The 17,948-nt window shown below is 45.4% G+C and overlaps 1 protein-coding gene across 11 annotated transcripts in view; it reads right to left on the bottom strand.

The window, feature by feature from the left end:
• Window positions 1–17,948, bottom strand: part of MAP7D3 (MAP7 domain containing 3) — a 1,453,570-nt gene that overhangs the window by 1,054,576 nt on the left and 381,046 nt on the right. For all 11 annotated transcript variants that reach the window (XM_069612805.1, XM_069612807.1, XM_069612812.1 and 8 more), the window contains one exon: window positions 10,286–10,400. In XM_069612805.1, coding sequence (XP_069468906.1) covers window positions 10,286–10,400 — 115 coding nt within the window. The remainder of the gene's footprint in view (window positions 1–10,285; window positions 10,401–17,948) is intronic.

The following is a 17,948-nucleotide window of genomic DNA, read 5'->3' as shown; positions in this document are numbered from 1 at the left end:
GAGGACGACAGTGCGGAGCTCCGGGGGCCCCGCCCGCAAGAACTGGAGCTGAGCAGTCCAGACTCCGCTGGGGACTCGGAGTTCTCAGCTGACTCTCGAGCTCCCCTAGCGGCTCATTCAGTGCCACAGCGGACTCCCTCCACGAATGGAATGGATGGGCGGAAAGATTCTAGACAAGAGGCACCAGCAGAGGACTGGGAGTACATATATGATAAATAGCAACCAGGCCAGATAAAGAAAAAAGGGGGAAACCCATCATTAAAGCATTCTAGAACTGCAGCACAGGCCCCCATTGCAGAAGATAATACAAAAATAAAACCAAAAAAGAACACTACCAAAAGTCGCAAACAAGTGACAACTAAAAAGGGGACCAAAGTCCCCACAAAAGAAGCATGTTTAAAAAGAAGTTTCTGCAACTCGCTAAAAGACTTCTTCCCGAGACAAGGAAAAAGAAAACATGAAGTGCTAACTGAACTCACAGGTGACGAAATTCTAGAAGCACTAACAGACCTGCCGCCAGACCCGAAAACTTGCAAATCAGTTTACAAACCCAGCAACACCACAACACCGACAAACAACAACGTGGCTCTAGGTCTACCGCCACAGCAGGATCTGATTAAGAACCCCGTACAAGGGTCCCCCCATAATGATAAACACCTCAAGGCCGACGCTATGCAGGATAAAAATGCACAACCTTTACTACAAATAAAACACCCCCTGCATATCCGGGTATGAGACCGCAATCTCCACAAGAAGTCCTCCATCTGCCAGTGGGGCCACAAAAGGAGGCTGAAGAACGGAGAAAGCCAATCCCCAGAGAACTCAACATAACCTCGCCGTCTCATAGCGAGGTACCTCATATTGCACCAGATCCTTCGGTCTTGCAGCCTAGAGATGAGATCAAAGCTGACTAGCAGATTCCAGCAACTCCAACACCAGCAAGAAAGTCCTTGTTATCCTACTTGCCAAGAGATACACGACCCTCACAAAACCAGCTGCATGACGGATCACTATACAAGCCAGACCACATCACACCAAACAGAAGCACGGGCCACGCCTACTTGCTCCCAAAAGAAACCCCAACAAAAAAACCCCGACATGATGACAATGTCGGCGATTACGATTGCCCTAGCGCCCTTTGGGAAATTGTACAAGTCCCTAAACGAGACTCTAAAGGACCCTACAACACTCATTGCTGTAATGCACACCAAATTGATTTACCTAGAAGGTTTCATTACTGCAAAGGAAAGCACCCCAAAGGAAAGATCTGTTAGTCCGACCCCCCAAGGGGACTTCCAAGACATGGGCAGAAACAAATCAGAGGGACAGAAAAAGCAAGGAGCAAGTGCTCAAACCCAAACAGACATCAGTAGGAGTTACAACTTTTGTATTCTCAAGCAACTCACATGAAACTACCACAGGAAAGAATAAAAATGGAAGCCAAAAAAAAAAGCTCTGACAGGAAATTCAAAACTAAGAAACGAGGCCTGTATCATCATCGACTCACCAGGCACTTACGCCTTCACAGAAGCTTAGCTGCCCTTCCAAGGACAGCCTGGAAAGGTCTAATCCTGTAGCGCAGACTTCAACAAAGCGAGGGAGATCAGAAAACATCACCCGTGAGTGCGAAAACCCTCAAAAGCCAAATCACTTTTTATTCAATCCACAGAACACAAGAATAACAACTACAATCACAATGAACATAACTCTACACACCTCTCACCCGACTTAGGGGCAAACAAGAAAGAAAGAGTACCGACCTCTATGAGAACACCGGAAAAAAAAAACATTATCAAAAAAACGCAGACGGAACAGCTCAACAACATCAACACTGAAACCACGAGCTAACTCAAGAGCTCTGAAAGGACCAGTCCAGCCCAAACAGTCAGAACTAGATAACCATATACACCGAAAGGAAAATGGAAGAACGCAATCGCAACGAAGCCCCACACAAAATAGCCGCAAGGTACACAATCATACACGGTAGGACACCTCACCGCCTCAGAGCATCCCGCAAAGTCTCTCGGAGTGATACAAAACGCGATCAGCTCGAGGCCAACTGAAGAACCCACCCAGAATCACAATCCTTAAACTTGAACAAACAGAAAAAAATACAGAAACCCTAATACTAAATCGAGGAACAATTATGAAAATTGTAAGATATAGCATGAACGTCAACGTCTGCGCCCAGAAGACATTACACTCGTCGAACCCTACCACAAAGGGATGAAGACATTGCAGAATCCCCAAGAGCAAGTCTGACCAAAGAAGGTATTGAAGCACTCCTCAAAAAAGGATTCCTCTTAACACATTACCAAGATAAAAACCCATCTTCTGGCCATGGTACGGAAAATAAAACTACAAGCTCCCAAAGGGGACACTACAAGACGAAAACGGAAGTCTACCACCGATCAGAAAATAATTATGGCAGCTCACAATCCCAACAACTCCAAACTAAGACCCTTGAGACGCAGATAAAAGAACAAACGGAAAAACCCAAACAATCACCTAGTGAAGAGCATCTCCTGGGAAAGGTCAACAAGCTCACAAAGGAATCTGCAAAGATTGGCCACATAGACCCTAACACAAAAGCAAAACAAAACACACTATCCTTCGGCCCAACAACCATGGGCTTGGCTACCAAAACCAGAAAATTTCGTGGCCAACAAATAGCAACCAGTAATGAGTCAAAATAAAAATGACACACCAAGAAACGGAGAAGGAAAGAAATCTACACCGGCAACACTAAAAATGGGATCGTGGAACACTAGGGGCTTTAAACATCTGACGACAAAGAGAGAAACCAACCTGGGAGACTATGCTTGCACTCCAGGAGACCTGGCTAACGACTGCACCAGCAATGGACGGCTACGCAATCGAAGTCGCACCAGCCAAAAAATGTCTGATAGATCGCCCCTCAGCCGGCCTTCTGATTGCAGTCCGCTCTGGATGCGGTTTGTCAATTGAAAAAAAACGATCCTTCTCGCAAAGCCTCCTCTCCGTGCAGGTGAAGTGGACTAGAACGGATCCAACTAGCGAGAAGATCCTGGCATCCTCTATGGTCATAATAACAACGTACTGGAACCCTAAAGCCATCACAGACGAGAAATTCCTACGGACACTTGAATCGGAAATAGACGAAGTTCAAGCCAACCCGGATATAACATTGATCGTTATACGAGGAGATCTAAATGCAAACTGCCCGACCGCAAAAGAAACATCCTCAGTAAACACTGCAAAGGGGGGACTCTAGGGGCCAAAAATGGGTGAAACTGATGGACTCAAGGCACATCTATAACACAAATCAAATCTTTCCAAAAGCATCCCAAATTCCAACATGGGAGGGAAACCGTCAAAAAGCCACTATCGACAACATATTCGCCTCGGAGGCAATGCTCAATTTACTAACATCTTTTGACATAAGAACCAAAGTTAGTGACCACAACATTCTGCAAATCACGTGGATCTCCCAAAGATCTCCAAACCCAACAATGACTGAAGTGGAAGTTACAAATCAAGGAGGCCGTCTTCACTTAACAAAAGAAAGAATTCTGGAACTATCTTCAACATACAAAAAAAAACCTCAGAAACAATGAGATTGCGAAAACCACTGAAATAGAGTACGAACCATTACTGATCGCATATCAACCAGGCCCCTCAAAACATCGAAGAGACAGCAAGGTCCTCACCATTATGACAAACTCCTGGTGGAGAAACGTCGGGACATACGAAAACTCAAACGACAGGCGTCCATGTCAAATTCTCCAACAACCAAAAAAATGTACCAGGAGGAAGCAAAGAAATATGCAGGCTGGATCAAATTCTACAGAGCAACTTTATATCAACATGACTCAGAGGTGATGCTAAGGAAGGTCAACAGCAAAAACTCTAGAGAATTCTGGGACCTTGTAAAAGCGGTCCACAAAGACACATGTCCATCAACAGCTAACACAGTGAGTGAGGACAAATGGAATAACCACTTCAGCAACCTTTTCCAGAAGTCATCTGAAAAACCCAAGCCACGTAACCCTAGGGCCCCTATTCCATGGGACGACTACTCCAACAAAGTCGATACAGCAAGAGTGATCCAAAACTAAAATCATCCAGAGCCCCAGGCATCAGCATTGTCTTTAAAGAAATAAGCCTAACAAAGACCCAGATCCTGGACCTCGGCGACAGTCGTGCCCATCTACAAAAAGGGAGACAGATCTGATCCCGCCAACTATCGCCCAATATCTCTGCAGGACATGATAGGAATAATCTATGGTTCGTTCCTGCTACAAAGCTTTCAACGACGGGCCAAACGATCTCCATGTGATGACCCCTTCCAAGCCGGCTTAAACATAAACAGTAAATATTATGTTATTGAACATAATAAAAAGCAAATCACGAGTACAACAAAAAAAAGTTCTTTATGGTCTTTGACGATCTAACCCAAGCATTTGACAAGATTGACCGTGATCTACTGTGGTGCAAACTAGACGCATGGAACTGCCCTAATAAGATTCTAGAACCTATCATCGCTCTTCACACAAAAACAACGGTAAGAGTGAAGTTTGATCAAAAAGGCACCCTCAGTGAAGAGGTCTCGACCAACCGAGGTGTGACGCAAGGCTGCCCTCTGGCGCCCGCACTATTCACAGCCTTTCTAGGAGACTATAAAGAGACCGGCGAAGATCTGAGAACCTTCCCACCTAAAACAGGGGAGTGCGTGGTCCCAAGGCTACTTTATGCTGACATCATCCTGATTGACCAGACGCAGATAGGACTCCAACGCCAGCTTAACAACTTGGCCAGCTATATATCAAAAAATAACCTCGAGATCAACAAAGAAAAAAACAAAATCTTGATCATCGAAAAAAAAAAAAAAGAAAAAAAAAAGCAAATCCCACCAATGGACCATTGATGACATCAATATCGAACTCATTAAAGAATTCAAATACCTTGGGGTTATGATTGACAGCTCAGGCAACGACTTAAGTATGCAGACTAACCTATGGGAAAAAACTCGGAATCTCACCTCCCAGGCCAAAGCGTTGGACAGGAAATTTCGGATGCTTTTCTCTGCTACCAGTGATAAAATACTACAAAGCAGAAGTGATTGCATTCCTGACATATGGAGGTGAAGCTACTCAGACAATCTCATCAAGTCTCTGGGCTAAACTTGAAGGACACTTCTGGCGCAAAGTGCTCCGCTTTCCAAAGTCAACATCCATGCCAGCAATAAGGAGAGAACTCAGGCTGTTCTCGCTAAAAGCAGTAGTTGACTGGAGTGAAATGTCCCTATACAGAAAAGTGACCATGCCAGATGCAGCTCCTCAATACAAGCTGATAAATCAAGAAATCCACACAAGAGGATGCAAGATGCTATCAACTTGGGCAGCTAAGAAAAAACTCCAATTGGAGCTAACGGGCTGTAACGAGGAGGACTTACATCAAACAAAATCCAATGCGAGTTAAGAAAAAGCTGAACGAACTGGACTGGATAGAAACCCAAGAAAAGGCTGTCTCAAACAAGTTACTGGCCCATCTTCCGAGACAATGCAAAATACTTAACGAAATCGAACAAGTGATCAGAAACTTCCCTGACAAACGCCTGCTTCAAACTTTTCTAAGGGCAAAGTTAAATCTCCTCCAAACCAATGAAATTAGAACACTTAGAGGATTATCCACCTCAGGAAGCTGTCGACTCTGCAAGAACCCTTTCGAAACAGAGTCGGTTCGAGACCTTCTGATGATGTGCCCGGAAATTTCAACGCTAAGAAAAGCATACTTAAAACCTCTTCTAGAACCGTTCACACTGAGAGAAAAAGAAACCTGGTGGAACAATCTAATGAGCGGCAAGAAAACCAGCTGGACAATTGCAATGGCGAAGATCACGGAAGCTGCTCTAGCAGAATGCCTCAAAGAAGAAAATCGCACATTGTCACCTGGAACTACACAACCTTAAGAACAATTCCAAAAAAGAAAAATAAACAAGCAAAGGGAAAGTAAACAAAGTAAACAAAAAGAAAATAACCATTTTGTAAAATCAAAAATTTGATAAATACAAATAATAATAAAAAAAAAGTATAACTTGTTTTCATGTTGTGATAAGCGACTAAACATTATGTGTGTGTACATTTATTGAGTGATTTCCGCGTTTTCATTTCGGAAACGTTATTGAATAGATGCCAACAGCGCACGTTTAGCTACTCTGAGCATCAATGTCATGACAAGGGGCGTAACAGATCAGTCTGACATGCTGATGTCAGCTAGAGGGGCACGAGTCAGGATTTATTGCCCCAGAGCAGTTTAATTTATGGCAATTGGTTTCGATTATAACAAGATGGCTGTTTTCAGCCCATGCGGTTTACATGTATAAAATGTCTAAAAATCGAAGATAAGATGCTAAGTTAGAAAAAATGTAATCAAACAATGTATGCTCAAAAATACATGCCCTATCCCATTGGGGGAATACAAATCCTCAGAGAACTTCCCCTATAACATTGTGAGCAAACACATAGCAAAAATGAATAATCTAAAACTGAAAGTGATTTCCCCGCTGGGGATTGCTTACCATGCTATTCTATGCTATCCTGCTATCTAGTGGTTTGGTTCAGATATTTCACTTTGTGGCCCCTATTTTTGAGTTTGATCAGGAAAATAATCTTAATGAGCTCCATCTGATCTAGCATGTCATTAGATGGCGTTTTGGTCGCTGAGAGAGCGAGACCGCAAACTATGAGTGCACAATCAGGTACTGAGAGACAACTGACATAGCAAAGGCCCATTTTCACTTCAAAAATGAAGGCTAGGATCTGGTCAAAGAAAACGGGGAAATTCAGACACTTTCCAAAATTCTATTGATAACTTTTAGCTCGCTGGAAACATTTGAATGACATTTTCCAAAAGAAACTTTGGCCTATGCTTCTTGAAAATGAACATTTTTGAGAAGATTTGTTGAACCGTTAAATTAAGAAAACAAAAAACCACTTATCGGCACAAAGTGTCTCAGATGTAACTTTAGTTGGTTTGATGTACATCCTTCCAATTAGTTTTAAAATACCCGACAGACGGGTTGTCCTTGCCCCAAAAAAAAAATTCTATACATCTCCCATGGTGCATTGCAGCCGAGGCTTTTGTGAAATAAAAAACCCCAATTGTATTATTCCCACAGTAATCCAGAGGAAAGCCAAAAAAGAAGGAACACGCTCAAAAGGATATTTAAAGGTGGTAAAGCGGTGGATTCAAATCAGGCTACAGGTGTGGAGAGAGAAACCGTAACACATGCGCAGTGGGGGACTTAGGGGTAGCCTGAGGAGCCCGTTTGGGCTGGTACATTTGTGTCTCACCGGTGGAATCCCACAGCAAATTCTCAAGATACCAGCAATAATGACAAAAGATACGTTTGGAAACGAAAATTTGTCACATTAATCAGTGAAAGGGGGTAATGGGAAACGTTCAGGGGCAAATTACACAAAGCGGGGACACATGCCAAGTGAGATTGAGGAACACTTACATTTTTAAGCATTTTTCCATTAACGCAGAATTCAGCAGATGATGTGTTTCAGCAGGAATCTTCAAACTCTACATTACCCCAGGAGTGATTTTCACAAAAGAGGATGGCATTGATGGAGCCACGGATTGTTGATGCGAGAAATGATTGGTGCAACATATACAGTAGACCCGGCCAAATGCCATAGTAACTGGCTATGGGGGGACCTTCAGACTGCTGGGCCCTAGCCGTCTCTCTTTAATAATTGGTGCAACATGTAGAGTGGACCATGAGGCTATTGTCATAGTCCTCGGCTGTTGGGATCTGTTTAGTTACTAGGGAGGTGTGTATTGGCCAAAAGCCTTTGCTGGTGGCCTTTCCTATTTTTTGAATCCGTGGTGTAACAAGTGGCAACTGCCGAAGAACATAAGTGGGACCTGGTTTGTTGTTGGGGAGGTGGGGGGGCTAGAGACATGGCCTGTGGGCACTGGCCTTTCCAGTTTTTTAATTGCTGGAACATGTACAGTGGCCACTGCTGAAGGTCATGGCCCGTGGCCTTAACCCTTTTTTAATAATTGGAGCAACATGTACATTGATTTCCTGAAGAGTTCCCGTGCTGGTAACTCTGAAGGGAAAACCATGATCCTGTAGTGGGTATGTTTGGGGTGAACCCTAGCTGCCACGTGGCAAACGAAAAATCATTCTCCCTGCAGAGCTCCCCTCCCCCTCTGCCCCCAATACCACAACTGGTAAAATGGGCTATTGGAGAGTTGACGTATCTCTTCATTGTCTCCTGTTCTTTTTTTAGCCATCTCCGAGGCCTTATCTACTGTTGAGCAAAAATGTTTTGCTTCCTCTGTTATGTCTAGTAAAGTAGCCTGCGTTTCTGGTTTGAAACAGGAGCCCTGCAACCATGCATGCCTTTTTATGACAGTGGCTTCTGCAATCAGCCTGCCTGCTGTATCTGCCACATCATCAAAGGTGGGTTCGGTAAGAACAAAATACTGTCATTTTGGGAGAAAAAAGGGCGAGAGGCAGAGTAGTTCCAGGCGTAGGGTTTTTCATGGCAGTGGGGGGGCGGGGAGAGGAGGGTCACAATGAAATCAGCATTTCCCACTCGTTGAAGGCTGCTCCAAATCAAATGGCCTTTTTTGGACAGGGTCACATCCTGTGCTCCACCTCCCCCCACCCTCACATCCCATCTCTCTACTAGCTCCACTTCCCCAACCCAATAGTTGCAGCTTATATGAAACACTTAAAGCGTCACCTAATGGCCACACCTTGAAAACGTTTGGAGAGCCATACCCTAAGTCCTTTATCATATAATTGTGTTACTTTTGAAATTGTGATTCCAGAGCTCTCAAGTTTCAAATGGTAGTGCGCATTAAGGCCATCCACTTCTGTTTTTTTCTCTTAAGATCCTGGGACTTGTAGATTTTTGCTTCCCATTTGAAATTTCGGTAAACTCAAAGTCTCAGAATTCCAAGCAAAAAAAAGGATTGACTCACACATACGTGTGAAATTTGAGAGCTCCTTGATTCCTTCCTCGCCGTCACCTCAGCAGAGTTACACATTTAAGCTCAGACTGCAATGGTATCGGTGAACTCAAACATACTTCAAGAAAGCCGTTTGATTTGTCTCACTTTGCAACCCAATGGTTAGGGTGATTTATATATTGGGATTTGCCCCTAGCCAATTTCCCCTCCAGCTCCTCTCTCCAGTCTCTAAAACAGGGCAAACTGAAAATAAAAGGAGTCGCTGCAAATATTTAGACAATGGTATAGGAAATGCAAGGACAGCATGTGGCCACTCAAACAGCAATTACAACGAAAGGGGCAAGTAGGCTTAAACAAACTAGGAATGGAGTGCACAACACCTAGAAAACACATTTGCATTAATCTATGAAATAATCAAGAATTTAAACATTCCCGGACTGTGTATTTACCTTTTGCAAGCTGCCAGTATGCGCATTTCCCAGCTAGTACAATAACAAACCTGGGTTAAAAAATAATGCTCTTTCAAAAATCAATATGGGTTAGCTTATTTATCGAGAAACAAAGTGATGGCCACTTAATGTTTAGATGTAAGGAATACATTGACTCAATAAAATGTAATGATGGTATGTAATGGGCCCCACCACTGGTTTAAAGCTGCTCATAGGCAATCACAAATCAGAACAAATTCTTAAACCCAGAAAACATGCCTGGGGTCAGCCCATTTTAAGGCAGGGAATCGGCCTTTTATAATAGTGAGACAAAAGAAATTGCATTACTTTACAACACTCATACTGCCCCATGTAAGGAGTAAGTATTCTGAGCAAGTCAAGTAAAACTGTTGACTTTATCAGTGCTTTTTTTTTTTTTTACAGGACTTCAGTGCAAGGAACAGATCTATTTCTGCAACAAAAGCTGCAATTAATTCTCATCAGACAGCTTAGAAATAAAACTAGCAGGCCAAAGTTTGATGTTACTGCTTGAAAAGGAAAGCTCAGAGATCCCAAGAGAATGTGTTCTGGCCGAGAGGGGCATAAACAGGGTGGAAACGGCCATACGAATTAGTATGGCCATGTGCAGTCAACTGGTGGGTAAATAATCAAACACCTACAACCTTTGTGTCCCTCCTTATAGGCCAACTCCCTCCTAGCTGTACTCCAATGCAATAGTTTTGGCTTATAGGTGACATAGCCAAAACTAAAACAGATAATCAACAACATCCAAGTACTTCTCCACAAAGGAACAGGACTTTTATGAGGACACTTAACATGGCAGACCATTATTTTACCACTGAAAGACAGATGGTCACAATTACCTGTCTGGTTGTCTGAATCCGAGGGAGTGGCACCTCCCCAAGACCATCTTTTCTGTCTTTGTTCCATTCGCTGGCTACGCTCCAAGGTACGACGAAGTACTGCTTCGTTGCGTTCCTGTTGGCATATAAACTCAATGTTAATCATGCTGACAAAGAATTTGGGTTAGATACATGAAATAAAAAAAACGAAAAACGCATTTCGTCAAACCAACACTTTGGAAAAAGTTTGCCATTCACCATCAAAACTTGCTCTCATCTTTAGCTTCCTAGCTTTCTTGGCATAGGACATCATTCAATCCCATTATTCTTTCCTATGCACGAAGATTTTTATACTTTAAGGGTAATTGTTAAGAAGTTTTTTTTTTCACCTCTCTGATCAGGGTGGCCCAAGAACTTCTCTGCAAGCAGGCAACAGCATTTCCTTACAGTCTGCTTAAATCTCCTAGTATTGAGCGAGGACTAGCCGCCAATGATACACTCTCCTGTGGGTAGCAGAATGGTTAAGGGTACTGTGGAAAAACGCAAGGGTGGACTAGCCTGAGCTTTTTTATTTTTAACATAAAACGATGCTGGTAATTCTGCTTCTGAAAGTAGGATCTGCTGATCAGACTCACTTTCATAAATGCTCCATGATGAAAAGTATAATGCAAACACGTAACTCTGCTGAACAGGTCTAGTGACACCTCATCAGCTGCCCTGTCGTTTGGCAACACAACATAGCAGGTATAGAGTAACATGTGCATTCCTGCAGTGTGATGCAACCCAAAGTTCCAACAGCAAGAGACTGCAATTAACTATACGCAGCCCTGATCAAAGTTCTGAGGGCCTGCTGGCAGAACAACATCCAAACATACGCCTTCTCTAGTTTTGGCATAGTGGGTTTAATGAATGCACAATTATACTAGGCAGAACCTTTTGATGAGGCGCAGTTGCGTGCAACGAAGATGGCGGCATAGTGAAGAAGCTCCGGTGCCGACAGCGGTAGCTTGGCTTGGTTACTAAAAACATTCATATTGAGCCCGTTCTGCAGGTGGAGCAGCCGTGGAACGAAGTGGCTGAAACCTGCTTGCAGTGAGCCGTTCCAGAGGCTGCAACAGCCCGCTGTGATTAGGAGCCCATTGCTGCGTTGCGTGCGCCCAGGGCGTAGCGGCCGCCTGCAACGACCCAGGCGAAATAACGGCAACCCGAGGGAGGTGAGGTGCCCCTGCGAGCTGCCCCCTGATCTACATTGGGAGCGGGGACAATGCTTTGTCCCGCGATCGACTTTTCCGCGCCGTTACTGTAACGGCTGTCTGTATCTCAGCGAAGCCCGCCAGTCTCCTGAGCGGAAGACCCTGTATCGACGATCCCTTGGGCACGAAAAAGCCTCTAGGCAGCGTTTGCCAGAGCCGGCCGGGCTCCGCATCGACGGCGAGCCCCTTCAAACTCTGCCTACTGTTTCACAGCGCCGTGCCGGAGCACTGACCGAGTACTATTGCCCTGAAGAGAATCACACCTGCTGGACGCTCACCGCGGTGGCACCATCGGGGACGCTGGCACACGGTCCGTGAGTCTGACCACCTTCATATGCGGTAAGTGTGATTCCACGCTGTACTGCCTCAGGCCCTGCTGAGATTGGCAGTGACAACGAAGCCTGCCTGAACGTTGGCCCTGCATCCCATATGCTGTATCATGGCAGTGCCCTGAGAGTGCCAGCAGGGGAGACACTTGCCACTACAGACAGTGTACCCTCGGCCTGCCAGTCGACCTCTGCTCCCTAAAGCTTAGGGCAGGAACCACAGAGGCTCCATTACCAGCCTCAGGAATCGGCGATCCCGCCTCCATTCTACTGCAAGTTTGTAACTGAGAAAGGTGCTGAGGGGGAACCACTTGTTGGCCAGGGCCGACATCAGTGGCTGCCATCCCCCACAATGGCGTGGTGCCTGCTCTTTCTTCCCATTGTGGCTTGGGCTGTGTTAGGCAGAAACCTGTGCAGTTCCCTCTGGGACCACTGCAAAAGATTTAAGACTACAGGTGTTTGGCAGTAAACTCACTTGGTAGCAGTCTGTACCACAGAGATTCACTTGGTAGCTGTAGCTGAGCAGTCAGACTTCCCTCAAGAAGAGTTAGGCAGTATACAGAGTATTCACAATAGGTCAAAAGAACACAGTAGAACAAGCAAACACTGACCAGAGCTTGGTGTAAAAGAGATATAATTATTTATTTAAAACCACATCTAATAAAACACACAGGCACTAATATTAAGCAGTTCAAAAACACGGTCACTAAAAGATATACACTCCCTTAAAAGACTATTAGACAAGCCTTAAGTAAAGCCCCACTTATTTTCAGACAGCGGTGAGCGCTTAACGCAGATGGCACTCTAATAATTTGGTTTAAAAGGGAGAGAAAGGCAGAGCATAAATTGAAACAGATCCCAACACTTTCAAAAGAACACAGCAAGAGAGGAAGGCAGAGTCAAACGGTGAAGTTAGAGTTCAGAAAGCCGGATCCACTTTAAGAGGATCAGAACACAATGTGTCCAAGGTCACACGGTTGAAAAGTGCACAAAAGTCTCGAAAAGGTTCAGAAAGAGTTGGACCAAAAGAAAGGGACCAGTTAGATGGTCAAGGCAGCCAGCCTAGTCCAGAAGATTAAGGGATTATTACTACCTTGTAGCAATCTTTAGAAAGGGAGGCCTGGCGGACACGGTACCTTAAAGTGGTGAGAATACTCCAGCGGGGCAGTTGTTCCTGGCAGCGGATGCAAGTCGGTGCTTCGGCCGTGGGAGGAGAGGATCTCGTCGGGGAGGAAGACAGGAGTCTGTTACACTGCCAGGGAAGAAACCAGCCGCAGAGTTCTCAGTTAAAAGGAGCGGTCCTTTTATTCGCAGTCCAGTGGTAAGTGGCTATCCGGTTGCCGGGCTGCTTGGCACGGGCAATTCGACCACAAGATGTCCTGGGATGCGAGAAAAAGAAGGTAGACTGGTTGTGCCCACCAGTCAGGGGAAGAAGACTCTCCAGCCAGAAGATCTTCTCTGTCGTCGGGAAGTGGTGAGTCGGTTCCGCGGGGCTCCACCGGTGGTGTCGTCGTAGCAGGTCGGCTCAGCTTCTCCCTTGTCGGATTCTCAGGTCCTGTGGCGATTTCTGAAGTTCCAGTCCCAAAAGCCCTGCTTTTATGCAGCACACCCCCATTCACTCAGCCTAGCTGTCAATCAAACATGCTACGTGGTGAGCCGGCCGGCTCACCACTTGGGCCAATCACACAAGAGTGCGACTTGAGTTACCAAGGTAACTCAGTCCAGGGTGCCTAAACCCCCTCCCACACCCCCTATGGTACCCAGACAGAGTGGCACCACTTTTGGAGGCTTCTGTGGAGAAGCCCGCCAAAAAGTGGAACAAAGGGCTCGACTTGGGTTGGAGTCACAGAAGAGAACACAAACGCCATTTTAGAATAGAGTTCTGGCAAAAAATACCAACCGGCGAATTAATATTAAATAAATAAACCGGCGGTATGTTCGAGGCTATGAGAATTACATAATTAAAGTTGGTAGCCTCGAACAATGGGAAAATCCCATAGAGATGTATTTGAGGTTGAATATAAAAAGTAGTATCCACTGCCACCAGCCAAAACTGGATCAGGGGGGGCGGAGACATGCCCCCTCGACTAACAGACACCGGGGCAATCAAATTGCCCCGACCAGTACGTCCACAATATGATGGTTTGTACTGGTTTCTGTTCATAATTTGGGACTAGTAAAGCCAATGGTGACTTTACATGCCCTGGGAGACAGTAGTCAGTCCCAGGGTATGGAGTCTATGGTGGGGTGTCACTATGACACCCCTGTGTCACTGCACGGAGGGTGCTGTGTAACACACATAGTAAAAACACATGAGACCCTATGGAGTAAAAGACCCCATAGCCCATAAAACACATTAACAGTCAAAGGAACCCCTCAAATCATGTCCAAGAGTGTGAAGAAAAGAGACTCACTCTTGGCAGGAGAAAAAAACAAACTCCAGAAATCCAGCAAAGCTGCTGGGGGACTTACTAGGTTAGGAAATTCAGCTAAACAGAGAATTCTCCCTAACAGGCTGCCACCTGACTGCCTGCACTGTGGTGGGGTGGCACTGCCAATTCCACGATCCCGGAGGCCAACTAGCCGGGTGGGGCAGGGCCTGCTGAGGACGTGACGGGTAGCCCATGGCCTCTGAGGGGGCCCACCACTTGCCATGTGTGTCCCTTCTCTGATTACACCTAAATCCACCAGTCCAGGAGGTCTCTAACAATTAACTTTTCGCCCAGGAGCAATACTGACTGGCCAACACACTACCCTTCCCTCTCAGCAAAATGCAACGCACCTGAGTATATCTATGAGTGTGGCAGGCCTAATTTCTACCCCAAGACCAGGCAGAGGGTGCTCTCCACCTCCACCACTGTTTGAACTAACGGCTCTCACGCTGAGGCTTTGAAAGGTTAATTAAGCTGCTCCCAGCAATGGGGACTACCCAGGGCTTTAAGTGGGGTAAGAAATCAATGGGATGTGGGGGGGGGGGGCTTATTTGGGGGCTTGGCTTGTGGGAGGGGCGTGGCCTAAAAAGTACACAAATCGTAGGGTATACACACAAATATATATAAATGTTATATATTTGTGTGCGTACCTTACTATGGTTTTTGTACTATGCAAGCCATCTTTTCTAAACATAGAAATATGTAACATATTTCTACGTTTATAAAAGATAGCTTGCAAAGTACACAAACCATAGTAAGGTACGCACACAAATATATTACATTTATATATATTTGTGTGCATACGCTACGGTTTGCCTAGTTTTCAGGCCATCTTTTTTAAACATTTCAGGTTTATAAAAGATGGCTTTGAAAGTACACAATTCAAGCCATCTTTTATAAAGCTTTGACTACGGACACAATTGTCCATCGGCAAAGCTTTATAAAAGATGGCTTGAAATGTGTACGTTCAAAGCCATCTTTTATAAACCTCGAAATATGTCGAGGAATCCCCAGGTTCGCCGAGGTTAAAGACGCCTCGGCGACCTGGGGAAACAAAGGGACAGTAACTGCCTCTGGTGAGGTGACCTCTCGCGCGAGGGGTCACCAGATGCAGTTACTATGACTGACGGAAGTGGCAGCCAGTCACAGCGTCGCTGTGGCTGGCTGCCACTTCTGTCAGCTTGCCCGACTTCATTGCAGGCGAATCTCGGGATAATGCATCCCGCCAATTTTGCGGTAGGACCGGGCCCCGGCAGGCCCCGGCCCACTTTAAGCACTGGGATTACCCCAGAACGCTGACCTACTGATGACAACTCACGGCTGTGAGGCCCACGCCTATTGACACACTCGAAGTGCACCTGTGGCCCCCGGGCAACCAACCCCATTGCTGAGGTGACGAGAGACCACTGGGTGGCCCTAATCAGTTCCCTATTTTAGTGTGAGTGAAGATACTGTGAACCTTAATTTTTACACAGACGCTGTGCGGAGCCCCTCTGGACGCAAAGTGGTTTAACCTCTGACCCAAATACACAAGGCTTGTTTGCACCTTGAAATTAGACCGAGCAGGGCGTTACACGTCTGGCCGCTGCAACAGCATTTTGACCATTTGAACCAGACAACCACCAAAAAGTCTCCAATTCATGGAACGACAAGCCAGGGTTGACCCAATCTGTAAGCAGTGACACCCCTCACTGAATCACGATAGGCAACTTGAGGCCGACAAGAGCTCCAAGCACTCGAACCTGATCAGGACCCGACACCCCAGCCAGAGAAATCCTGAACTAGGTCCCCCCTGGCACTAGACGCGACTGCCTACATCGCAACGCAATGACAAAAGGGACTGGCTAGAAGCAGAGCTCCATCAACATGTTTGCCAAGACTGCGCCCAAGGTGGTGTAGGAAGCGGAGGGCACAAGCGACTCATCCGGGGCGGGTGCGGAACACCAGGAACCCAGAGATGATGGCGTTCATGCATGAGGGGTTTTCACCACACTAAACTGGATGACATGTGCATGAGTAGCACAATCTGTTCCATTAAAGCCTGAATGGATAAAACAGACTCAAGAATAGGGTGGGCACAACCGAAGATGAAGCGAGTCCACTAAGGGCAGATGTCACCGCATTCTCGAAGCATAATTTCTAAAGAGGATGGCCGTTTCATCTTCCAAGAATGTACACTGCCGACAAACTGTCATTGAATTGCTTCTGCTAAATGTGCATACATGTATGCTTATTTACCTGCCTTCTGTTTGCTAGTACAATTACATTCATAGCATCAAAAGAGTGGCATCCCCTTGTTCAGCACTTTTTTTTGTAAGAGCAGCTGTGGAAACCTGTTTAAAGTGAGCAGGTGTTGTTGACATGTTATTAAACGCACACACAGGCGCTGGAGGAGCCCTTGCAGCGTGAGCTGTCACAGCATGCATTCTTGGAGGGCGTTATCGGTCATTCACCAGATCCACGAGTAGTTCCTGAAGGGGAAATTAGCCCCACAGTCACTACTCACTAACAGGGTGAGATCGATAAGGTGGGGCCAGAGAAGTGGAGACGTAAAGTGGACAGAGGAGAGGGGCAATGTTTGTGGAGGTGGGAGTCCACGTGTCCAAAGAGAGCCGAAGGCCCAGGGAGACTGGGAATGTATGGGATACAAAAATGTTACCGGTTGATGTCTAGAGATGTCATCATCTGGATTAAAATAACATTGGCAGTGGCGCTCTAGCCATATGGAGTAGCAAGGGAATGGGCAAGGAATGGGTGGGCTTATAAATAAACAGTGTCATTTCTGTGTGCCCCTCTTCAAAAGCCCTTCTGCAAAGCCATTCTTCCTATGTATACATGATTCAGTATTTGAATGCAATAGATTGGGCTTTATAGGTGTTGCAAGCAACACCTAATAGCCCAAACTAAAAAGGAGTCGGACACACAGATAATTTAAGAGTTTTATTTAAATAAGGAAAATGCATAACTCGCCCTATTGCTACAGGGATGTTCCCTGCCTAACCATAGTAAGTGTGCTCGTCTGTCGTTAAAAAGTCCAAATAAAAATGCCCTCTGTCTAAAAACCTTCTACCTGATTCTACCACTTGAACTAACAACAAAAAAATTGCCAAACTATTCATCTTCTGGCACCTTCCCTTTAACCAGATGTCTCGGGGGTCTCTAAGGGTTTATCCAAATGGAACAAGTCGGATGAGACCCCACAGCTAGAAAGCAGTCAATCAAGACTATTCTTCCTAATTCAGTGTTTATTTCTGAGATATTGTAACTTAGTGTATATATTCCTAGGTCTTCTGCTTCAAAGGGAGACCGGTCAATGTCCTCGATATCCCATTTACTGTTTTTCCGAATGTGCTCTTTCGGGTAGTCTCCTTACGTTTAGTCTTTCAGATCTTTACAGTCACTTCTCCTTCGGTTGGGATATGATACATGTTTAATAATGGTGTGGCACCACCACTCCTGGTGTCTCTCTATTGGGTACCCCCATCTCTTGCTTAGATTTCTTGGATTGATACTTGAACTTAATTCTGTTAGCTTTTCAGTCTATTGGTAAGGAATTCCAAAGTTCACTAGGAAGTATACTTAGTAATCTTCATTGATCTGTCACAATTGGTATATTTGTTCTTTCCCAATGCTCATTTGTTACTTGGTGTCTTCCAATCCATAGGTTCATGCT

The sequence above is a fragment of the Ambystoma mexicanum genome, chromosome 5p (genome assembly GCF_040938575.1).
Source record: "Ambystoma mexicanum isolate Mex_15411 chromosome 5p, UKY_AmexF1_1, whole genome shotgun sequence".
NCBI classification, from domain to species: Eukaryota; Metazoa; Chordata; class Amphibia; order Caudata; family Ambystomatidae; genus Ambystoma; species Ambystoma mexicanum.
This window is presented reverse-complemented; position numbering and strand designations above follow the sequence as displayed.